Below are 24,222 nucleotides of genomic sequence, written 5' to 3'. Positions count from 1 at the left end.
ACATGCCCTGGCAACCATGAAACAAAGCTATGGCACAGCTTGCTGGGACCTGTAGTGCATCCGTAAATAAACTGGTGCACTACCATTTAAAATCGCTAAGCGCTCAAATCTACCTCATTATACGTCACATCTACCTCATTATACGTCACATCTACCCCATTATACATCACATCTACCTCATCATACGTCACATCTACCTCATCATACGTCACATCTACCTCATTATACGTCACATCTACCTCATTATACGTCACATCTACCTCATTACACGTCACATCTACCCCATTATACGTCACATTTACCTCATTATACGTCACATCTACCTCATTACACTTCACATCTACCCCATTATACGTCACATTTACCTCATTATACATCACATTTACCTCATTATACGTCACATCTACCTCATTATACGTCACATCTACCACCTCATACGTCACATCTACCTCATCATACGTCACATCTATCTTATTATATGTCACATCTACCCCATTATACATCACATCTACCCCATTATACGTCACATCTACCTCATTATACGTCACATCTACCACCTCATACGTCACATCTACCTCATCATACGTCACATCTATCTTATTATATGTCACATCTACCCCATTATACATCACATCTACCCCATTATACGTCACATCTACCTCATCATAGGTCACATCTATCTCATTATATGTCACATCTACCGCATTATACGTCACATTTACCTCATTATACGTCACATCTACCCCATTATACGTCACATCTACCTCATCATACGTCACATCTATCTCAATATATGTCACATCTACCACATTATACGTCACATCTACCTCATTATACATCTACCCCATTATACGTCACATCTACCACATTATACGTCACATCTACCCCATTATACGTCACATCTACCTCATTATACGTCACATCTACCCCATTATACGTCACATCTACCTCATTATACGTCACATCTACCCCATTATACGTCACATCTACCCCATTATACGTCAAATCTACCTCATTATACGTCTATCACACGTCACATCTACCTCATTACATGTCACATCTACCTCATTATACGTCACATCTACCTCATTATACATTTATTGCACGTCTCACCTACCTCATTATACGTCTATCGCGCGTCACATCAACCTCAATATATGTCTATCGCGCGTCACATCTACCCCTTATACGTCTATCGCGCGTCACATCTACCTCATTATACGTCACATCTACCTCATTATACGTCACATCTACCTCATTATACGTCACATCTACCTCATTATACGTCATATCTACCCCATTATACGTCACATCTACCTCATCATACATCACATCTACCTCATTATACGTCACATCTACCTCATTATACGTCACATCTACCTCATTATACGTCACATCTACCCCATTATACGTCACTACCTCATTATATGTCACATCTACCCCATTATACGTCACATCTACACCATTATACGTCACATCTACCTCATCATACGTCACATCTACCCCATTATACGTCACATCTACCCCATTATACGTCATATCTACCTCATTATACGTCACATCTATCTCATTACACGTCACATTTACCTCATTATACGTCACATCTACCCCATTATACGTCACATCTACCCCATTATACGTCACATCTACCTCATTATACGTCACATCTACCTCATTATACGTCACATCTACCTCATTATACGTCACATCTACCACCTCATACGTCACATCTACCCCATTATACGTCACATCTATCTTATTATATGTCACATCTACCCCATTATACGTCACATCTACCCCATTATACATCACATCTACCCCATTATACATCACATCTACCTCATCATAGGTCACATCTATCTCATTATATGTCACATCTACCGCATTACATGTCACATCTACCTCATTATACGTCACATCTACCTCATTATACATTTATTGCACGTCTCACCTACCTCATTATACATCACAACTACCTCAATATACGTCTATCGCGCGTCACATCAACCTCAATATACGTCTATCGCACGTCACATCTACCCTTATACGTCTATCGCGCATCACATCTACCTCATTATACGTCACATCTACCTCATTATACGTCACATCTACCTCATTATACGTCACATCAACCTCATTATACGTCATATCTACCCCATTATACGTCACATCTACCTCATTATACGTCACATCTACCTCATTATACATCTACCCCATTACACGTCACATCTACCCCATTATACCTCACATCTACCTTATTACACGTCACATCTACCCCATTATACATCACATCTACCCCATTATACGTCACATCTACCCCATTACACGTCACATCTACCCCATTATACGTCACATCTATCTCATTATACGTCACATCTACCCCATTATACGTCACATCTACCCCATTATACGTCACATCTAACTCATTATACGTCTATCACACGTCACATCTACCTCATTACACGTCACATCTACCTCATTATACGTCACATCTACCTCATTATACGTCACAGCTACCTCATTATACGTCACATCTACCCCATTATACGTCACTTCCTCATTATACGTCACATCTACCCCATTATACGTCACATCTACCCCATTATACGTCACATCTACCCCATTATACGTCACATCTACCTCATCATACGTCACAACTACCTTATCATACGTCACATCTACCTAATTATACGTCACATCTACCCCATTATACGTCACATCTACCTCATTATACATCTACCCCATTACACGTCACATCTACCCCATTATACCTCACATCTACCTTATTACACGTCACATCTACCCCATTATACATCACATCTACCCCATTATACGTTACATGTACCCCATTATACGTCACATCTACCCCATTACAAGTCACATCTACCCCATTATACGTCACATCTACCCCATTATACGTCACATCTACCCGATTATACGTCACATCTACCTCATTATACGTCTATCACACGTCACGTCTACCTCATTACACGTCACATCTACCTCATTATACGTCTATCACACGTCACATCTACCTCATTACACGTCACATCTACCTCATTATACGTCACATCTACCTCATTATACGTCACAGCTACCTCATTATACGTCACATCTACCCCATTATACATTTATTGCACGTCTCATCTACCTCATTATACATCACAACTACCTCAATATACGTCTATCGCGCGTCACATCAACCTCAATATACGTCTATCGCGCGTCACATCTACCCCTTATACGTCTATCGCGCATCACATCTACCTCATTATACGTCACATCTACCTCATTATACGTCACATCTACCTCATTATACGTCACATCTACCTCATTATACGTCACATCTACCTCATCATACGTCACATCTACCCCATTATATGTCACATCTACCTCATTATACGTCACATCTACCTCATTATACGTCACATCTACCTCATTATACGTCACATCTACCTCATCATACGTCACATCTACCTCATCATACGTCACATCTACCCCATTATACGTCACATCTACCCCATTATACGTCACATCTACCTCATTATACATCTACCCCATTACACGTCACATCTACCCCATTATACCTCTCATCTACCTTGTTACACATCACATCTACCCCATCATACGTCACATCTACCCCATTACACGTCACATCTACCTCATTACACGTCACATCTACCCCATTACATGTCACATCTACCTCATTATACGTCACATCTACCCCATTGTACGTCACATCTACCTCATTATACGTCACATCTACCTCATTATACGTCACATCTACCTCATTATACGTCACATCTACCTCATCATACGTCACATCTATCTCATTATACGTCACACCTACCTCATTATATGTCTATCACACGTCACATCTACCTCATTACACGTCACATCTACCTCATTATACATCACATCTACCTCATTACACGTCACATCTACCTCATTATACGTCTATCACGCGTCACATCTACCTCATTACACGTCACATCTGCCTCATTATACGTCTATCACACGTCACATCTACCTCATTACACGTCACATCTACCTCATTATACGTCTATCACATGTCACATCTACCTCATTACACGTCACATCTACCTCATTACACGTCACATCTACCTCATTATACGTCACATCTACCTCATTATACATTTATTGCACGTCTCATCTACCTCATTATACATCACAACTACCTCAATATACGTCTATCGCGCGTCACATCAACCTCAATATACGTCTATCACACGTCACATCTACCTCATTACACGTCACATCTACCTCATTATACGTCACATCTACCTCATTATACATTTATTGCACGTCTCATCTACCTCATTATACATCACAACTACCTCAATATACGTCTATCGCGCGTCACATCAACCTCAATATACGTCTATCGCGCGTCACATCTACCCCTTATACGTCTATTGCGCGTCACATCTACCTCATTATACGTCACATCTACACCATTATACGTCACATCTACCTCATCATACGTCACATCTACCTCATCATACGTCACATCTACCTCATTATACGTCACATCTACCTCATCATACGTCACATCTACCTCATTATACGTCACATCTACCTCATCATACGTCACATCTACCTCATTATACGTCACATCTATCCCATTATACGTCACTACCTCATTATACGTCACATCTACCTCATCATACGTCACATCTACCACATCATAAGTCACATCTACCTCATTATACGTCACATCTACCTTATTACACGTCACATCTACCCCATTATACGTCACATCTACCCCATTACACGTCACATCTACCCCATTACATGTCACATCTACCCCATTATACGTCACATCTACCCCATTATACGTCACATCTACCTCATTATACGTCACATCTACCTCATTATACGTCACATCTACCCCATTATACGTCACACCTACCCCATTATACGTCACACCAACCCCATTATACGTCACTACCTCATTATACGTCACATCTACCTCATCATACGTCACATCTACCCCATTATACGTCACATCTACCCCATTATACATCTACCCCATTACACGTCACATCTACCCCATTACACGTCACATCTACCCCATTATACGTCACATCTACCTCATTACACATCACATCTACCCCATTACACGTCACATCTACCTCATTATACGTCACATCTACCTCATTACACGTCACATCTACCTCATTATACGTCTATCACGCGTCACATCTACCTCATTACACGTCACATCTGCCTCATTATACGTCTATCACACGTCACATCTACCTCATTACACGTCACATCTACCTCATTATACGTCTATCACATGTCACATCTACCTCATTACACGTCACATCTACCTCATTACACGTCACATCTACCTCATTATACGTCACATCTACCTCATTATACATCACAACTACCTCAATATACGTCTATCGCGCGTCACATCAACCTCAATATACGTCTATCACACGTCACATCTACCTCATTACACGTCACATCTACCTCATTACACGTCACATTTACCTCATTATACGTCACATCTACCTCATTATACATTTATTGCACGTCTCATCTACCTCATTATACATCACAACTACCTCATTATACGTCACATCTACCTCATCATACGTCACATCTACCTCATTATACGTCACATCTACCTCATCATACGTCACATCTACCTCATTATACGTCACATCTATCCCATTATACGTCACTACCTCATTATACGTCACATCTACCTCATCATACGTCACATCTACCTCATCATAAGTCACATCTACCTCATTATACGTCACATCTACCTTATTACACGTCACATCTACCCCATTATACGTCACATCTACCCCATTATACGTCACATCTACCCCATTACACGTCACATCTACCCCATTACATGTCACATCTACCCCATTATACGTCACATCTACCCCATTATACGTCACATCTACCTCATTATACGTCACATCTACCTCATTATACATTTATTGCACGTCTCACCTACCTCATTATACATCACAACTACCTCAATATACGTCTATCGCGCATCACATCAACCTCAATATACGTCTATCGCGCGTCACATCTACCCTTATACGTCTATCGCGCATCACATCTACCTCATTATACGTCACATCTACCTCATTATACGTCACATCTACCTCATTATACGTCACATCTACCTCATTATACGTCATATCTACCCCATTATACGTCACATCTACCTCATTATACGTCACATCTACCTCATTATACGTCACATCTACCTCATTATACGTCACATCTACCCCATTATACGTCACTTCCTCATTATACGTCACATCTACCCCATTATACGTCACATCTACCCCATTATACGTCACATCTACCTCATCATACGTCACAACTACCTTATCATACGTCACATCTACCTCATTATACGTCACATCTACCCCATTATACGTCGCATCTACCCCATTACACGTCACATCTACCTCATTATACATCTACCCCATTACACGTCACATCTACCCCATTATACCTCACATCTACCTTATTACACGTCACATCTACCCCATTATACATCACATCTACCCCATTATACGTCACATCTACCCCATTACACGTCACATCTACCCCATTATACGTCACATCTATCTCATTATACGTCACATCTACCCCATTATACGTCACATCTACCCCATTATACGTCACATCTACCTCATTATACCTCTATCACACGTCACATCTACCTCATTACACGTCACATCTACCTCATTATACGTCACATCTACCTCATTATACGTCACAGCTACCTCATTATACGTCACATCTACCCCATTATACGTCACTTCCTCATTATACGTCACATCTACCCCATTATACGTCACATCTACCCCATTATACGTCACATCTACCTTATCATACGTCACATCTACCTAATTATACGTCACATCTACCCCATTATACGTCACATCTACCTCACTATACATCTACCCCATTACACGTCACATCTACCCCATTATACCTCACATCTACCTTATTACACGTCACATCTACCCCATTATACATCACATCTACCCAATTATACGTTACATGTACCCCATTATACGTCACATCTACCCCATTACACGTCACATCTACCCCATTATACGTCACATCTACCCCATTATACGTCACATCTACCCGATTATACGTCACATCTACCTCATTATACGTCTATCACACGTCACATCTACCTCATTACACGTCACATCTACCTCATTACACGTCACATCTACCTCATTACACGTCACATCTACCTCATTACACGTCACATCTACCTCATTACACGTCACATCTACCTCATTATACATCACAACTACCTCAATATACGTCTATCGCGCGTCACATCAACCTCAATATACGTCTATCACACATCACATCTACCTCATTACACGTCACATCTACCTCATTATACGTCACATCTACCTCATTATACGTCACAGCTACCTCATTATACGTCACACAGCTACCTCATTATACGTCACATCTACCTCATTATACATTTATTGCACGTCTCATCTACCTCATTATACATCACAACTACCTCAATATACGTCTATCGCGCGTCACATCAACCTCAATATACGTCTATCGCGCGTCACATCTACCCCTTATACGTCTATCGCGCATCACATCTACCTCATTATACGTCACATCTACCTCATTATACGTCACATCTACCTCATTATACGTCACATCTACCTCATCATACGTCACATCTACCCCATTATATGTCACATCTACCCCATTATACGTCACATCTACCTCATTATACGTCACATCTACCTCATTATACGTCACATCTACCTCATCATACGTCACATCTACCTCATCATACGTCACATCTACCTCATCATACGTCACATCTACCCCATTATACGTCACATCTACCCCATTATAAGTCACATCTACCTCATTATACATCTACCCCATTACACGTCACATCTACCCCATTATACCTCTCATCTACCTTATTACACATCACATCTACCCCATCATACGTCACATCTACCCCATTACACGTCACATCTACCTCATTACACGTCACATCTACCCCATTACATGTCACATCTACCTCATTATACGTCACATCTACCCCATTGTACGTCACATCTACCTCATTATACGTCACATCTACCTCATTATACATCACATCTACCTCATTATACGTCACATCTACCTCATTATACGTCACATCTACCCTATTATACGTCACACCTACCTCATTATATGTCTATCACACGTCACATCTACCTCATTACACGTCACATCTACCTCATTACACGTCACATCTACCTCATTATACGTCTATCACGCGTCACATCTACCTCATTACACGTCACATCTGCCTCATTATACGTCTATCACACGTCACATCTACCTCATTACACGTCACATCTACCTCATTATACGTCTATCACATGTCACATCTACCTCATTACACGTCACATCTACCTCATTACACGTCACATCTACCTCATTATACGTCACATCTACCTCATTATACATTTATTGCACGTCTCATCTACCTCATTTTACATTACAACTACCTCAATATACGTCTATCGCGCGTCACATCAACCTCAATATACGTCTATCACACGTCACATCTACCTCATTACACGTCACATCTACCTCATTATACGTCACATTTACCTCATTATACGTCACATCTACCTCATTATACATTTATTGCACGTCTCATCTACCTCATTATACATCACAACTACCTCATTATACGTCTATCGCGCGTCACATCAACCTCAATATACGTCTATCGCGCGTCACATCTACCCCTTATACGTCTATTGCGCGTCACATCTACCTCATTATACGTCACATCTACCTCATTATACGTCACATCTACCTCATCATACGTCACATCTACCTCATCATACGTCACATCTACCTCATTATACGTCACATCTACCTCATCATACGTCACATCTACCTCATTATACGTCACATCTACCTCATCATACGTCACATCTACCTCATTATACGTCACATCTATCCCATTATACGTCACTACCTCATTATACGTCACATCTACCTCATCATACGTCACATCTACCTCATCATAAGTCACATCTACCTCATTATACATTCACATCTACCTTATTACACGTCACATCTACCCCATTATACGTCACATCTACCCCATTATACGTCACATCTACCCCATTACACGTCACATCTACCCCATTACATGTCACATCTACCCCATTATACGTCACATCTACCCCATTATATGTCACATCTACCTCATTATACGTCACATCTACCTCATTATACGTCACATCTACCCCATTATACGTCACACCTACCCCATTATACGTCACACCTACCCCATTATACGTCACTACCTCATTATACGTCACATCTGCCTCATCATACGTCACATCTACCCCATTATACGTCACATCTACCCCATTATACATCTACCCCATTACACGTCACATCTACCCCATTACACGTCACATCTACCCCATTATACGTCACATCTACCTCATTACACGTCACATCTACCCCATTACACGTCACATCTACCTCATTATACGTCACATCTACCTCATTACACGTCACATCTACCTCATTATACGTCTATCACGCGTCACATCTACCTCATTACACGTCACATCTGCCTCATTATACGTCTATCACACGTCACATCTACCTCATTACACGTCACATCTACCTCATTATACGTCTATCACATGTCACATCTACCTCATTACACGTCACATCTACCTCATTATACGTCACATCTACCTCATTATACATCACAACTACCTCAATATACGTCTATCGCGCGTCACATCAACCTCAATATACGTCTATCACACGTCACATCTACCTCATTACACGTCACATCTACCTCATTATACGTCACATTTACCTCATTATACGTCACATCTACCTCATTATACATTTATTGCACGTCTCATCTACCTCATTATACATCACAACTACCTCAATATACGTCTATCGCGCGTCACATCAACCTCAATATACGTCTATCGCGCGTCACATCTACCCCTTATACGTCTATTGCGCGTCACATCTACCTCATTATACGTCACATCTACCTCATTATACGTCACATCTACCTCATCATACGTCACATCTACCTCATTATACGTCACATCTACCTCATCATACGTCACATCTACCTCATCATACGTCACATCTACCTCATTATACGTCACATCTATCCCATTATACGTCACTACCTCATTATACGTCACATCTACCTCATCATACGTCACATCTACCTCATCATAAGTCACATCTACCTCATTATACGTCACATCTACCTTATTACACGTCACATCTACCCCATTATACGTCACATCTACCCCATTATACGTCACATCTACCCCATTACACGTCACATCTACCCCATTACATGTCACATCTACCCCATTATACGTCACATCTACCCCATTATACGTCACATCTACATTATACGTCACATCTACCTCATTATACGTCACATCTACCCCATTATACGTCACACCTACCCCATTATACGTCACACCTACCCCATTATACGTCACACCTACCCCATTATACGTCACTACCTCATTATACGTCACATCTACCTCATCATACGTCACATCTACCCCATTATACGTCACATCTACCCCATTATACATCTACCCCATTACACGTCACATCTACCCCATTACACGTCACATCTACCCCATTACACGTCACATCTACCCCATTATACGTCACATCTACCTCATTACACGTCACATCTACCCCATTACACGTCACATCTACCTCATTATACGTCACATCTACCTCATTATACGTCACATCTACCTCATTATACGTCACATCTACTTCATTATACGTCACATCTACCTCATTATACGTCACATATACCCCATTATACGTGACATCTACCTCATTATATGTCACATCTACCTCATTATACGACACATCTACCCCATTATACGTCACATCTACCCCATTATACATCACATCTACCTCATTATACGTCACATCTACCCCATTATACGTCACATCTACCCCATTACATGTCACATCTACCCCATTATACGTCACATCTACCCCATTATACGTCACATCTACCACATTATACGTCACATCTACCTCATTATACGTCACATCTACCCCATTATACGTCACACCTACCCCATTATACGTCACACCTACCCCATTATACGTCACTACCTCATTATACGTCACATCTACCTCATTATACGTCACATCTACCTCATTATACATCTACCCCATTACACGTCACATCTACCCCATTATACGTCACATCTACCCCATTATACGTCACATCTACCTCATTATACGTCACATCTACCTCATTATACATCTATTGCACGGCTCATCTACCTCATTATACATCACAAGTACCTCAATATATGTCTATCGCGCGTCACATCAACCTCAATATACGTCTATCGCGCGTCACATCAACCTCAATATACGTCTATCGCGCGTCACATCTACCCAATTATACGTCACATCTACCCCATTGCTCTTACATCCTAAAGGATGCTGGGGTCGATTTTAGTACCATGGGGTATAGACATGTACTTTACTAGCCACTGGCACTTTAGGAGTTTAATAGAGTGGGCTGGCTCCTCCCTTTATGCCCCTCCTACCTGACTCAGTTTAGAAAATGTGCCCGGAGGAGCCGGTCACAGCTAGGGGAGCTCCTAGGAGTTTCTCTGGTTTTATTGTTTTTCTACGATTGTTAGGTACAGGGACGCTGCTGGCAACAGCCTCCTGCTTCGTGGGACTTAGGGGGGGGGAGTAGGAACCAACTCTTGAAGTTAATGGTTCTCTATCTCCGTTGAAAGGACACTGAGCTCCTGGGGGTGCTGATCGCAAGCCCACGAGGCAACCACTCACTCCCGCAGCACGGCCACCACCCCCTAACAGCCAGGAGAATGAAGAGTGGTGAGTACAGCGCCGACGGCCCGATCAGCGGGTCGCCAGCGGGAATGGCGGCAGAAGGGTGGGAGTGCAGCTCTAACAGGCTGCGCTCCAGGAAGAGTCAGCGTGCACACTCTGTAGGCGCTTTGAGGGGCGTTCGGAGCCAGCACGAATAACCTACACTGGTCACACAGCTAACAGGGACTAATCCCTGCTGTTAGCACCTAATTCCTCAGGCCAGTATAAACAATTAGTGCGGGAAGCCGTGCGCCATTACAAGGGGCGGGGCTTCTCCTCAGAGCGGATCCAGCACTCACCAGCGCCATTTTCTCCCTGCAGATCATAGGAACAGAACGCTGACAAGGAGCGCTGCCCACTAGATAACCCCAGCATACCTCTGCGGTACTAGGGTGTTATAGACAGGGGGGAGTGTGCTTATAGTACTAGTTACCCTATTAAGGTAAATTAGTCAGTGCCAGGCTTTTATCATAATAACTGCCTACAAGGGCGCTGTGTAGCTGGCTCCTTATACTCTGTGACTCTCTGAAGGTACTCTGGGGGAAACGGTGTCTGACACTTTTCTGTGTGTCTGTGTAAGTGTGTATATCCACATTACCATGTCTATGGACTCTGTGTCCTGTGCTGCAGAGTGTTTATCTTCTCCTGAAGAGTCTATTCCATGTACTCAGGACTGCAATGTACTTTCCCAGCCTTCTGAATCCGAACCCCCATGGGTGGGTTCTTTAAGGGGAATGATATCCCAGATTTCAGCAAGGATGTCACATACTGAAAAAGAGACGCAGTTTCTGAGAAAATCTATGGAGGGTTTGAAGTATTCAGCTCCAACTACTTTATCTAAAACCCCACCTACATACCCGAAAAAACTTACACTTGTCCAGATAATGCAAGCTGACACTGATATCGACTCTGATACAGGGGAAGGTGATGGAGATATGCAGGGGGGAGATGCATCCCTTGCTAGAGGGGTGCAGCTAATGATTGAAGCCATTAGGGATGTTTTACATATTTCTGAGAAGGTACCTGAGCAGGAGGGGGAATCTTTTTTTACCGAAAATAAGAAATCCTTGCTTACCTTCCCTGCTTCTAAAGAGTTAAACTCTTTATTTAAAAAATCCTGGGAAAACCCAGAGAAGAAATTCCAGATACCTAAAAGAATTTTCATTGCTTTCCCTTTCCCTGAAGAGGATAGAAAGAAGTGGGGAAACCCACCTATAGTAGATGCTTCTGTATCTAGGTTGTCTAAAATGGTGGTATTACCTGTCCCTGGTTCAACCGCCTTAAAAGAGCCGGCTGACCGTAAGATTGAGTCTACGCTCAAATCACTATACACAGCTACTGGTGTAGCTTTAAGGCCCACCATTGCTTGTGTGTGTATTTCTAAAGCCATAGTAAAGTGGTCAGGCACATTACTAGAGGACTTAGATTCTATGGATAGGAGTGACATTGAATTACTTTTGCGTCACATACCAGATTCTGCAGGTTTCATGGTGGTGGCCATGAAGGAACTTGGCATGCTGAACGCAAGGGCTACTTCCATGGCGGTCTCGGCGCGCATAGGACTCTGGCTACGCCAATGGACTGCGGATACGGAATCCAAGAAAAGTGTGGAGAACCTACCCTTCACAGGTCAGGCTCTGTTTGGGGACGCATTGGATGCGTGGATCTCCATGGCAACTGCGGGTAAGTCAAACTTTCTTCCCTCAGTCTTTCGGACTGCAAAAGTGAAAAAGTCCAAACCCCCTTCCACTTTCTTTAGGGGTGGTCGGAGAAAATACAGAAAACCTGCACCAACAGGTTCTCAGGAACAGAAACCAGATTCTGCTTCCTCAAAAATCTTCAGCATGACGGTGGACCTCCCAGCATGGTAAACGGGCAGGTGGGAGAGAGACTAAAAAATTTCAGTCACATCTGGGCGTCATCATGCCTGGACCCTGGGTAAGAGAGATTGTTGCCCAGAGGTACAAATTCCCACCTCCCAGATTCTTCAAATCAGGCTTACCAGCTTCACTGACAGAAAGTGCAGTCCTACAGGAAGCCATTCAAAAATTGCTTCAAACAAATGTTATTGTTCCAGTTCCACCTCATCTAAAACACAAGGGTTATTACTCAAACCTGTTTGTAGTACCGAAACCAGACGGTTTAAACCTAAAGTCCTTGAACCCCTACTTGAGGGAATTCAAATTAAAGATGGAGTCTCTGAGAGCGGTGATCTCAGGTCTGGAGGAGGGGGAATTCCTGGTATCCCTGGATATCAAGGATGCATACCTTCACGTTCCGATCTGGCCTCCACACCAGGCTTATCTAAGATTTGCGCTGCTGGACTGTCACTATCAGTTCCAGGCGCTGCCATTTGGCCTTTCCACAACATAGAGGGTGTTCACCAAGGTCATGGCAGAGATGATGCTACTCCTCCGCAAGCAGGGAGTGAACATAATTCCATATCTTGACGATCTGCTGATAAAAGCATCTTCCAGGGAGAAGCTGTTACAGAGCATTGCTTTTTCAACTCGACTACTCCAGGATCATGGGTAGATCCTGAACCTTTCCAAAGTCACATATGGAACCGACAAGGAGACTGCCCTTCCTGGGGATGATTCTCAACACGGAAGTGCAGAGGGTGTTTCTACCTGTGAAAAAAGCTTTGGTGATACAATCCATTGTCCGGGATGTCCTGAAGCCAGCCCAGGTATCGGTTCATCAGTGCACTCGACTTCTGGGGAAGATGATTGCCTCCTACGAGGCTCTACAGTACGGAAGATTCCATGCACGATCCTTCCAACTGGATCTCCTGAACAAATGGTCGGGATCACATCTTCACATGCACCAGCGGATATGCCTGTTGCCGAAACCAGAAATTCACTCCTCTGGTGGCAGCAAACTTCTCACCTTCTCTAGTGCCGCAGGTTCGGGATTCAGAATTGGATCCTTCTAACCATGGATTCAAGTCTCAGAGGTTGGGGAGCAGTCACCCAAGGGGTAAACTTCCAAGGAAAGTGGTCAAATCTGGAATCATCCATCCTTCCGATAAACATTCTGGAACTAAAGGCCGTATACAATGGCCTGCTGCAAGCGGCACATCTTCTGCAAGATCAGGCCATTGAGGATCAATCGAACAATGTAACGGCATTGTCCTACATAAACCGACAGGGTGGAACGAAGAGCAGAGCAGCAATGTCAGAGGTAACAAGAATCCTCCTCTGTGCAGAAAAGCACGTGGTGGCTCTGTCCGCAATCTTCATTCCGGGAGTGGACAACTGGGAAGCAGACTTCCTCAGCAGACACGATCTCCATCCAGGAGAATGGGGCCTCCACCCGGAGGTGATCACAGAGGTGACAAGCCGATGGGGTGTCCCTCAGATAGACATGATGACCTCTCCCCTCAACAAGACGCTTCGAAGGTACTGTTCCATGTTGAGAGACCCACAAGCCGTGGTGGTGGACGCACTGGTAACTATGTGGGTGTTCCACTCAGTGTATGTGTTCCCTCCACTTCTACTCATCCCAAGGATTTTCAAACTAAAAAAAAGAACAAGAGTTCAGGCGATCCTCATTGCTCTGGACTGGCCAAGAAGGGCTTGGTACGCGGATCTTCTGGAATTAATACTGGAGGATCCGAGGCCTCTTCCTCTTCGCAAGGACCTTCTTCAACAGGGGGCGTTCGCTTATCAAGACTTACCGCGGCTACATTTGACGGCATGGAGGTTGAACGCCAGATCTTAGCTCGGAAGGGCATTCCGAAAAAGGTCATTCCTACACTGATACAGGCTAGAAAGGGAGTACCGTCTAAGCATTACCATTGGATTTGGAAAAAGTATGTGTCTTGGTGTGAATCCAAGAAGTTTCCTATGGTGGAGTTTCAATTGGGACAGTTTCTCCTCTTTCTACAAGCAGGTGTGGATGTGGGCCTACGTTTGGGCTCCATTAAAGTCCAGATTTTGTCCTTGTCCATTTTCTTCCAGAAACAATTGGCTGCTCTCCCTGAGGTTCAGACATTCTTGAAAGGGGTTCTGCACATCCAACCTCCCTTTGTGCCTCCCACGGCACCTTGGGATCTTACTGTGGTACTGCAGTTCCTGCAATCGGATTGGTTCGAGCCTTTACAGGAGCTGGACGTCAAGTTTCTTACTTGGAAGGCGATCACACTGTTGGCATTGGCATCTGCTAGACGTGTGTCAGAATTGGGGGCATTGTCATGCAAGAGTCCCTACTTGATTTTCCATGAAGATAGAGCTGAGCTCAGAACGCGTCAGCAATTTCTTCCGAAGGTTGTGTCAGCTTTTTATATCAACAAACCTATTGTGGTGCCAGTGGCTACTGACTCCTCAATTACCTCAAAGCCCTTGGATGTTGGTGAGGGCTTTGAAAACATATGTGAAGAGAACTTCTCGTCACAAGAAGTCGGACGCTCTGTTTGTCCTTTATGATCCTAACAAGGTTGGGTGTCCTGCTTCTAAACAGACAATTTTTCGCTGAATCAGGTGTACTATCCAGCATGCTTATTCTACAGCAAGCTTGCCGTGTCCAAAATCTGTTCAGGCCCAATCTACTCATAAAGTGGGTTCTTCCTGGGCGGCTGCCCGGGGTGTCTCGGCTTTACAGTTTTGCCAAGCAGCTACTTGGTCAGGGTCGAACACGTTTGCTAAGTTCTACAAGTTCGATACTTTGGCCTCTGAGGACCTCAAGTCTGGTCAATCTGTTCTGCAGGAACCTCAGCACTCTCCCTCCCATACTGGGAGCTTTGGTACATCCCCATGGTACTAATATGGACCCCAGCATTCTCTGGGACGTATGAGAAAATAGGATTTTAATTACCTGCCGGTAAATCCTTTTCTCGTAGTCCGTAGAGGATGCTGGGTGCCCGCCCAGTGCTTCATTTTCCTGCATTGTTACATAAGTATTTTTGGTTCAGACGTTGCTGAATCGTTTCAAGGTGGTTAGCTTGGCTTTACTTTTGTTATGTGTGAGCTGGTGTGAACCTCACCAATATAAGTGTATTTTTCTCGAAGTATGTCCGTCTCCTCGGGCACAGTTTCTAGACTGAGTCTGGTAGGAGGGGCATAGAGGGAGGAGCCAGCCCACACTATTAAAACTCTTAAAGTGCCAGTGGCTCCCAAAGGACCCGTGTATACCCCATGGTACTAAAATGGACCCCAGCATCCTCTATGGACTACGAGAAAAGGATTTACTGGTAGGTAATTAAAATCCTATTTATAAGTCTATCACGCGTCACATATACCCCATTATACATCACATCTACCCCGTTATAAGTCACATCTACCCCATTATATGTCACATCTACCCCATTATACGTCACATCTACCCCATTATACGTCACATCTACCTCATCATACGTCACATCTACCTCATCATACGTCACATCTACCTCATCATACGTCACATCTACTCCATTATTGTTAGGGTCTCCTGCCCTGTGCTGCCACGTCGTCATGGCAACCGGGAGACAAGTGCTAGTGGAGTAACCTGAGCGCAGCTGATACTCCGGTTCGGGTCTTTTGCTGTGCAGTGGTTATAGGCTCTGTGCACGGCAGGGGATCCGGTGCTGGTTTTTGTGCTCACAGTCTGTGAGGTCTGAGTGGGGCGTGGACAGCACCTGCTTTATAAGGCCTCTTTTCAGGGTAAGCAGATGCTGCTGAATCTTTGTTGGTTAGTCAGTTCATGAAAGTTAGCCAGTACTGTGTAGCTTTGTATTTGTTTGTTGCTTACTGCAAATAGGCCTGGGGATTTGGTATTACACTCTGCCAATCCAGACCTAGCAGTAAGACTGGAGTCAGTCGTTTAGCTTGCTGGGGTTCTGTTACTACTCTGTGAACTTAGCAAGTTTGCGGCTGTATTCTAAGACTTGCCTGTCTAATCCTGTCTCACTGTGCTAGGTGTCAGGGGTCAGTTTAGTGGCAGTAAGCTAAAACCTGTGCACTGCAAGTGAAAATTAGGATTGTGGGGACTCTCCTTGTGTCTATCATTCCATCTCTGACCAAGGAGTTTACTGCCACACCCGTTGGTAACCCTTTAGGGTTTTGCTGTTGCCCTTAGCAACAGCATTTCGGGTTCTCTACGTATTAAAACACAACATCTTGCTTTTTCCATCTGAACAGTTCTAATACAAGGGAGATACCCAGTTCCTTAGCCTCTGGGCTTCTCTGTTCACTTTGTGTGTATTTTGTTACCCTATCACCTTCTGTGTACGTTATGTCATATTCCCCAGTTTGTCTGTGAGTCCATTTGTTTTGCATAACAGTTCAAACACCAGTACATTCCTGCAGACACTGGAGTGCATAACAGTTCTGACACCAGTACTTTCCTGCAGGCACTGGTGTGCATAACAATTATACGTCACATCTACCTCATTATACGTCACATCTACCTCATTATACGTCACATCTACCTCATTATACGTCACGTCTACCCCATTATACGTCACATCTACCCCATCATACGTTACATCTACCTCATCATACGTCACATCTACCTCATCATACGTCACATCTACTCCATTATACGTCACATCTACCTCATTATACGTCACATCTACCTCATTATACGTCACATCTACCTCATTATACGTCACATCTACCTCATTACCCGTCACATCTACCTCATCATACGTCACATCTACCCCATTATACGTCACATCTACCCCATTATACGTTAAATCTACCCCATTATACGTTAAATCTACCCCATTATACGTTAAATCTACCCCATTATACGTCACATCTACCCCGTTATACGTTACATCTACCCCATTATACGTCACATCTACCCCATTTTACGTCACATCTACCCCATTATACGTCACAGCTATCTCATTATACGTCACATCTACCCCATTATACGTCACAACGACCTCATCATACGTCACATCTACCTCATTATACATCATATCTACCTCATTTAACGTCTATTGCCTTTCTACCTCATTATACGTCTATCACGCGTCACATCTACCTCATTATACGTCTATCGCGCGTCACAATTACTCCATTATACGTCTATCACGCGTCACAATTACTCCATTATACGTCTATCACGCGTCACATCTACTTCATTATACGTCTATCATGCGTCACATCTGCCTCATTATACGCATACCTCCCAACATGACCCTCTCCAGGACCCTCTTCATTTATGATTGCCATCACCTGTAGTTAAACACCTTTCTTCTCCATTAACCTATTCAAACCAGGTAATAGCAATCATAAATTAAGAGAAAAGTCCAGAAGCAGAGCATCGTGTCCCTCCTGGAGAGGGTCATGTTGGGAGGTATGTTATACGTTACATCTACCTCATTATACGTCCACCGCGCGTCCCATCTACCTCATTATACGTGTTTTATATATCTCACTATACACCTATCTTACACCACATCTACATTATATACAATACAGAGATACTCAACCCACAGCTCTGCTTGTTCGCACCCAAAAGACGTTACACACCCAACTTCCGGTCTGTGCGTTCGTCTAGACTTCCGGACTGTGCGTTTCATTAGACTTCCGGGATGTGCGTTCCACTAGACTTCCGGGCTGTGCGTTCCACTAGACTTCCGGGCTATGCCGTCCACATGACTTCTGGCCTGTGTGCGTTTCATAAGACTTCCGGCTTATGCGTTCCACTAGAAATCCTGGCTATGTGTTCCACAGGACTTCCGGCCTTTGCGTTCAACTACACTTCAGCTCTGTGCGTTCCACAGGACTTCCGGCCTTTGTGTTCCAAACGCCTGGGACATATGACGTGTTAATTCTTGACTTGCAGCCTGAAAGATTCACACTTTCACAGATTTTACGGTTTCCGGCAGCAGCAGTCTGTGGTGCATGTTATGCTAGCTATACAGGGGGAGCAGCCCACGGTGCATCTTATGTTATACAGGGGGAGCAGCCTGCGGTGTATGTTATACTATACATGGGGTTAAATTTACTAAGATGGGAGTTCTATTTAAGATGGGATGTTGCCCATAGCAACCAATCAGATTCTACTTCTCATTTATCTAGGCGCTTGTAGAAGATACCTGGAATCTGATTGGTTGCTATAGGCAACTTCCCATCTTAAATAGAACTCCCATCTTAGTAAATTTACCGCATGGGGTGCAGCCCGAGGTGTATGTTGTACTATACAGGGGGAGCGGCCCGCGGTGCATGTTATACTATACATGGGGAGCAGCCTGCTGTGTCTGTTATACTATACATGGGGAGCAGCCTGCGGTGTATGTTATACTATACAGGGGGAGCAGCCTGCGGTGTATGTTATACTATACAGGGGGAGCAGCCTGCTGTGTATGTTATACTATACATGGGGAGCAGCCTGTGGTGAATGTTATACTATACAGGGGGAGCAGCCTGCGGTGTCTGTTATACTATACATGGGGAGCAGCCTGCGGTGTATGTTATACTATACATGGGGAGCAGCCTGCGGTGTATGTTATACTATACAGGGGGAGCAGCCTGCGGTGTATGTTATACTATACATGGGGAGCAGCCTGCGGTGTATGTTATACTATACATGGGGAGCAGCCTGCTGTGTATGTTATACTATACAGGGGGAGCAGCCTGCTGTGTCTGTTATACTATACATGGGGAGCAGCCTGCGGTGTATGTTATACTATACATGGGGAGCAGCCTGCTGTGTATGTTATACTATACAGGGGGAGCAGCCTGCTGTGTATGTTATACTATACAGGGGGAGCAGCCTGCGGTGTATGTTATACTATACAGGGGGAGCAGCCTGCGGTGTATGTTATACTATACAGGGGGAGCAGCCTGCTGTGTATGTTATACTATACATGGGGAGCAGCCTGCGGTGTATGTTATACTATACATGGGGAGCAGCCTGCGGTGTATGTTATACTATACATGGGGAGCAGCCTGCGGTGTATGTTATACTATACATGGGGAGCAGCCTGCTGTGTATGTTATACTATACATGGGGAGCAGCCTGCTGTGTATGTTATACTATACAGGGGGAGCAGCCTGCTGTGTATGTTATACTATACAGGGGGAGCAGCCCGCGGTGTATGTTATACTATACATGGGGAGCAGCCCGCGGTGCATGTTATACTATACAGGGGGAGCGGCCCGCGGTGCATGTTATACTATACATGGGGAGCAGCCTGCGGTGTATGTTATACTATACATGGGGAGCAGCCTGCGGTGTATGTTATACTATACATGGGGAGCAGCCTGCGGTGTATGTTATACTATACATGGGGAGCAGCCCGCGGTGTATGTTATACTATACAGGGGGAGCAGCCTGCGGTGTATGTTATACTATACATGGGGAGCAGCCTGCTGTGTATGTTATACTATACATGGGGAGCAGCCTGCTGTGTATGTTATACTATACATGGGGAGCAGCCTGCTGTGTATGTTATACTATACAGGGGGAGCAGCCTGCGGTGTATGTTATACTATACAGGGGGAGCAGCCCGCGGTGTATGTTATATTATACATGGGGAGCAGCCCGCGGTGCATGTTATACTATACAGGGGGAGCAGCCTGCGGTGCATGTTAAACTCTACAGGGGGAGCAGCCTGCGGTGCATGTTAAACTCTACAGGGGGAGCAGCCTGCTGTGTATGTTATACTATACAGGGGGAGCAGCCTGCGGTGCATGTTATACTCTACAGGGGGAGCAACCTGCGGTGTATGTTGTACTATACAGGGGGAGCAGCCCGCGGTGCATGTTGTACTATACAGGGGGAGCAGCCCGTGGTGCATTTTATACTATACAGGGGGAGTAGCCCGCGGTGCATGTTATACTATACAGGGGGAGCAGCGCGCGGTGCATGTTATACTATACAGGGGGAGCAGCCTGCGGTGTATGTTATACTATACAGGGGGAGCAGCCCGCGGTGCATGTTATACTATACAGGGGGAGTAGTCTGCGGTGTATGTTATATTATGCAGGGGGAGCAGCCTGCGGTGTATGTTATATTATGCAGGGGGAGCAGCCTGCGGTGTATGTTATACTATACAGGGGGAGCAGCCCGCGGTGCATGTTATACTATACAGGGGGAGTAGTCTGCGGTGTATGTTATATTATGCAGGGGGAGCAGCCTGCGGTGCATGTTATATTATGCAGGGGGAGCAGCCCGCGGTGCATGTTATACTATACAGGGGGAGCAGCCCGCGGTGCATGTTATACTATACAGGGGGAGCAGCCCGCGGTGCATGTTATACTATACAGGGGGAGCAGCGCGCGGTGCATGTTATACTATACAGGGGGAGTAGCCTGCGGTGTATCTTATATTATGCAGGGGGAGCAGCCTGCGGTGTATGTTATACTATACAGGTGGAGCAGCCCGTGGTGTATGTTATACTATACAGGGGGAGCAGCCCACAGTGTTTGTTATACTATACAGTGGGAGCAGCCCACGGTGCATGTTATACTATGCAGAGGGAGCAGCCTGTGGTGTATGTTATATTATGCAGGGGGAGCAGCCTGCGGTGTATGTTATACTATACAGGGGGAGCAGCCCGCGGTGCATGTTATACTATACAGGGGGAGCAGCGCGCGGTGCATGTTATACTATACAGGGGGAGTAGCCTGCGGTGTATCTTATATTATGCAGGGGGAGCAGCCTGCGGTGTATGTTATACTATACAGGTGGAGCAGCCCGTGGTGTATGTTATACTATACAGGGGGAGCAGCCCGCAGTGTATGTTATACTATACAGTGGGAGCAGCCCACGGTACATGTTATACTATGCAGAGGGAGCAGCCTGTGGTGTATGTTATATGTTGTATGTTTTCCTATGACTAAGCTAACATGCGAAACTATCGTTTGGAACAGACACGTGTTAACGTGCCTGAATGTTTAAACTAACCACCCGTTTAAAATGGGCACAGTACCCTTTATATGTATAAAAATGTTTGTCCATTATGTGTGTTAGATATTTACTACCAGGGACGCATTAGTATGAACGAGAAAGCTGTAGCGCTCCGTGTCTGACTTGAGCTTGCCGGGACACTGAACCACTACACTTGTACTGCAGGGAAAGATAACGCCTTTAATTGATATTTGCTCATATGTCAGAATTGTAACCAGTAGCTTTGAATATTTAGCATACAAGGCGGATTAATATGGGACGTGTAATGAGACCTATTAGAACTTATGTGAGTCAGCCATTGCATTGATTACATATATACCGGGCTGCTAATCCTCTCTCAATATACCACTGGGAAAGATCTCTATGGTATATAATGTCCAGATATTTAGACACATGGCAGCTTCACTTCTGACTATTTGAGACTAATCATCATATATTATCCTAATTAGGATCTGTGGGGAATGGTTCATTATATCAACTTAGTCCCGATATTAAAAGGGAAAGAAATTTATGCCACCCCTAATTGATCATTAGTGAAGTATACACATTACTATACAGAGAAATGGATAGAAAGCGACTATCCCTATACATGTGTTAATAGGGACACACAACCGTGAATGAGGAGGATACATGTTTGCCGATATATTAATTCCCTACATTTCACGCAGTAGAGATAGTCACTGTATTTACACTGGCTTACATAATAGTTATAGTTACAATTAGACAACACTAGGAGGTGGTTTAAAATAAGATTTTACTTACCGGTAAATTTTAAAACACAGTAGTGTAAATTCCTGGCGCAAAAAGTTGTCAGCCCAATCTAAATCCTCTGCAGATCAGTCCAAATAACAGATCAAAACAATATTCAATGAAAAACAGATGAGAGGATAGATCAAAGGCGATAACAAATAAATACTTTTGATATACGTCACATAATATGGTGTCCTTTTGGATATTCAATCTCTCAATTTTCCCATGATATCCAGATGTCAAACATGCAAAAAAGAGAGATAATACACATGCATGGGTGGTATTGCTTTCAACAATTAATATAAGCAACCAATGAGTGTCTAGAAAATGAAGCCTGAAGTGCTGGACCCAACTTGATAGTAGATGAGAATAGTATCTCGCCACCAATTTATCAATATTTTGTGGACGTACCGAAACTCACATTAAAATGTGTAGGAACAGGTGTATAAAGGTATCTTTAAACTGCTATTTACCACGTGATGTAACACAGAAAAAGAGCTATTTTAAGAGGGCGTACCCCACTCACTTTGGAGGGGGATTAATTCCACATATAAAGGTATCTTTCAAGCCAGGATCAGGAATGACATCAAAAAATTAATCAAAGGGTTTTTATTAAAAGTTCATAAAACAGCAATCTGATGTTTTTCTAAGTAGTTT

The 24,222-nt window shown here is 43.9% G+C and overlaps 1 protein-coding gene across 1 annotated transcript in view; it reads right to left on the bottom strand.

Moving 5' to 3' along the window:
* Positions 1-23,679, bottom strand: part of LOC135057144 (uncharacterized) — a 122,931-nt gene extending 99,252 nt beyond the window's left edge. Inside the window, exons 1-2 of the mRNA XM_063963041.1 lie at positions 23,578-23,679; positions 19,391-19,747 (exon numbers count right to left, since the gene is read on the bottom strand). Coding sequence (XP_063819111.1) covers positions 19,391-19,480 — 90 coding nt within the window. The 5' untranslated portion in view covers positions 19,481-19,747; positions 23,578-23,679. The remainder of the gene's footprint in view (positions 1-19,390; positions 19,748-23,577) is intronic.
* Between the last annotated feature and the right edge of the window lie 543 nt (positions 23,680-24,222).

Source organism: Pseudophryne corroboree, chromosome 3, assembly GCF_028390025.1.
Source record: "Pseudophryne corroboree isolate aPseCor3 chromosome 3, aPseCor3.hap2, whole genome shotgun sequence".
NCBI lineage: Eukaryota > Metazoa > Chordata > Amphibia > Anura > Myobatrachidae > Pseudophryne > Pseudophryne corroboree.
This window is presented reverse-complemented; position numbering and strand designations above follow the sequence as displayed.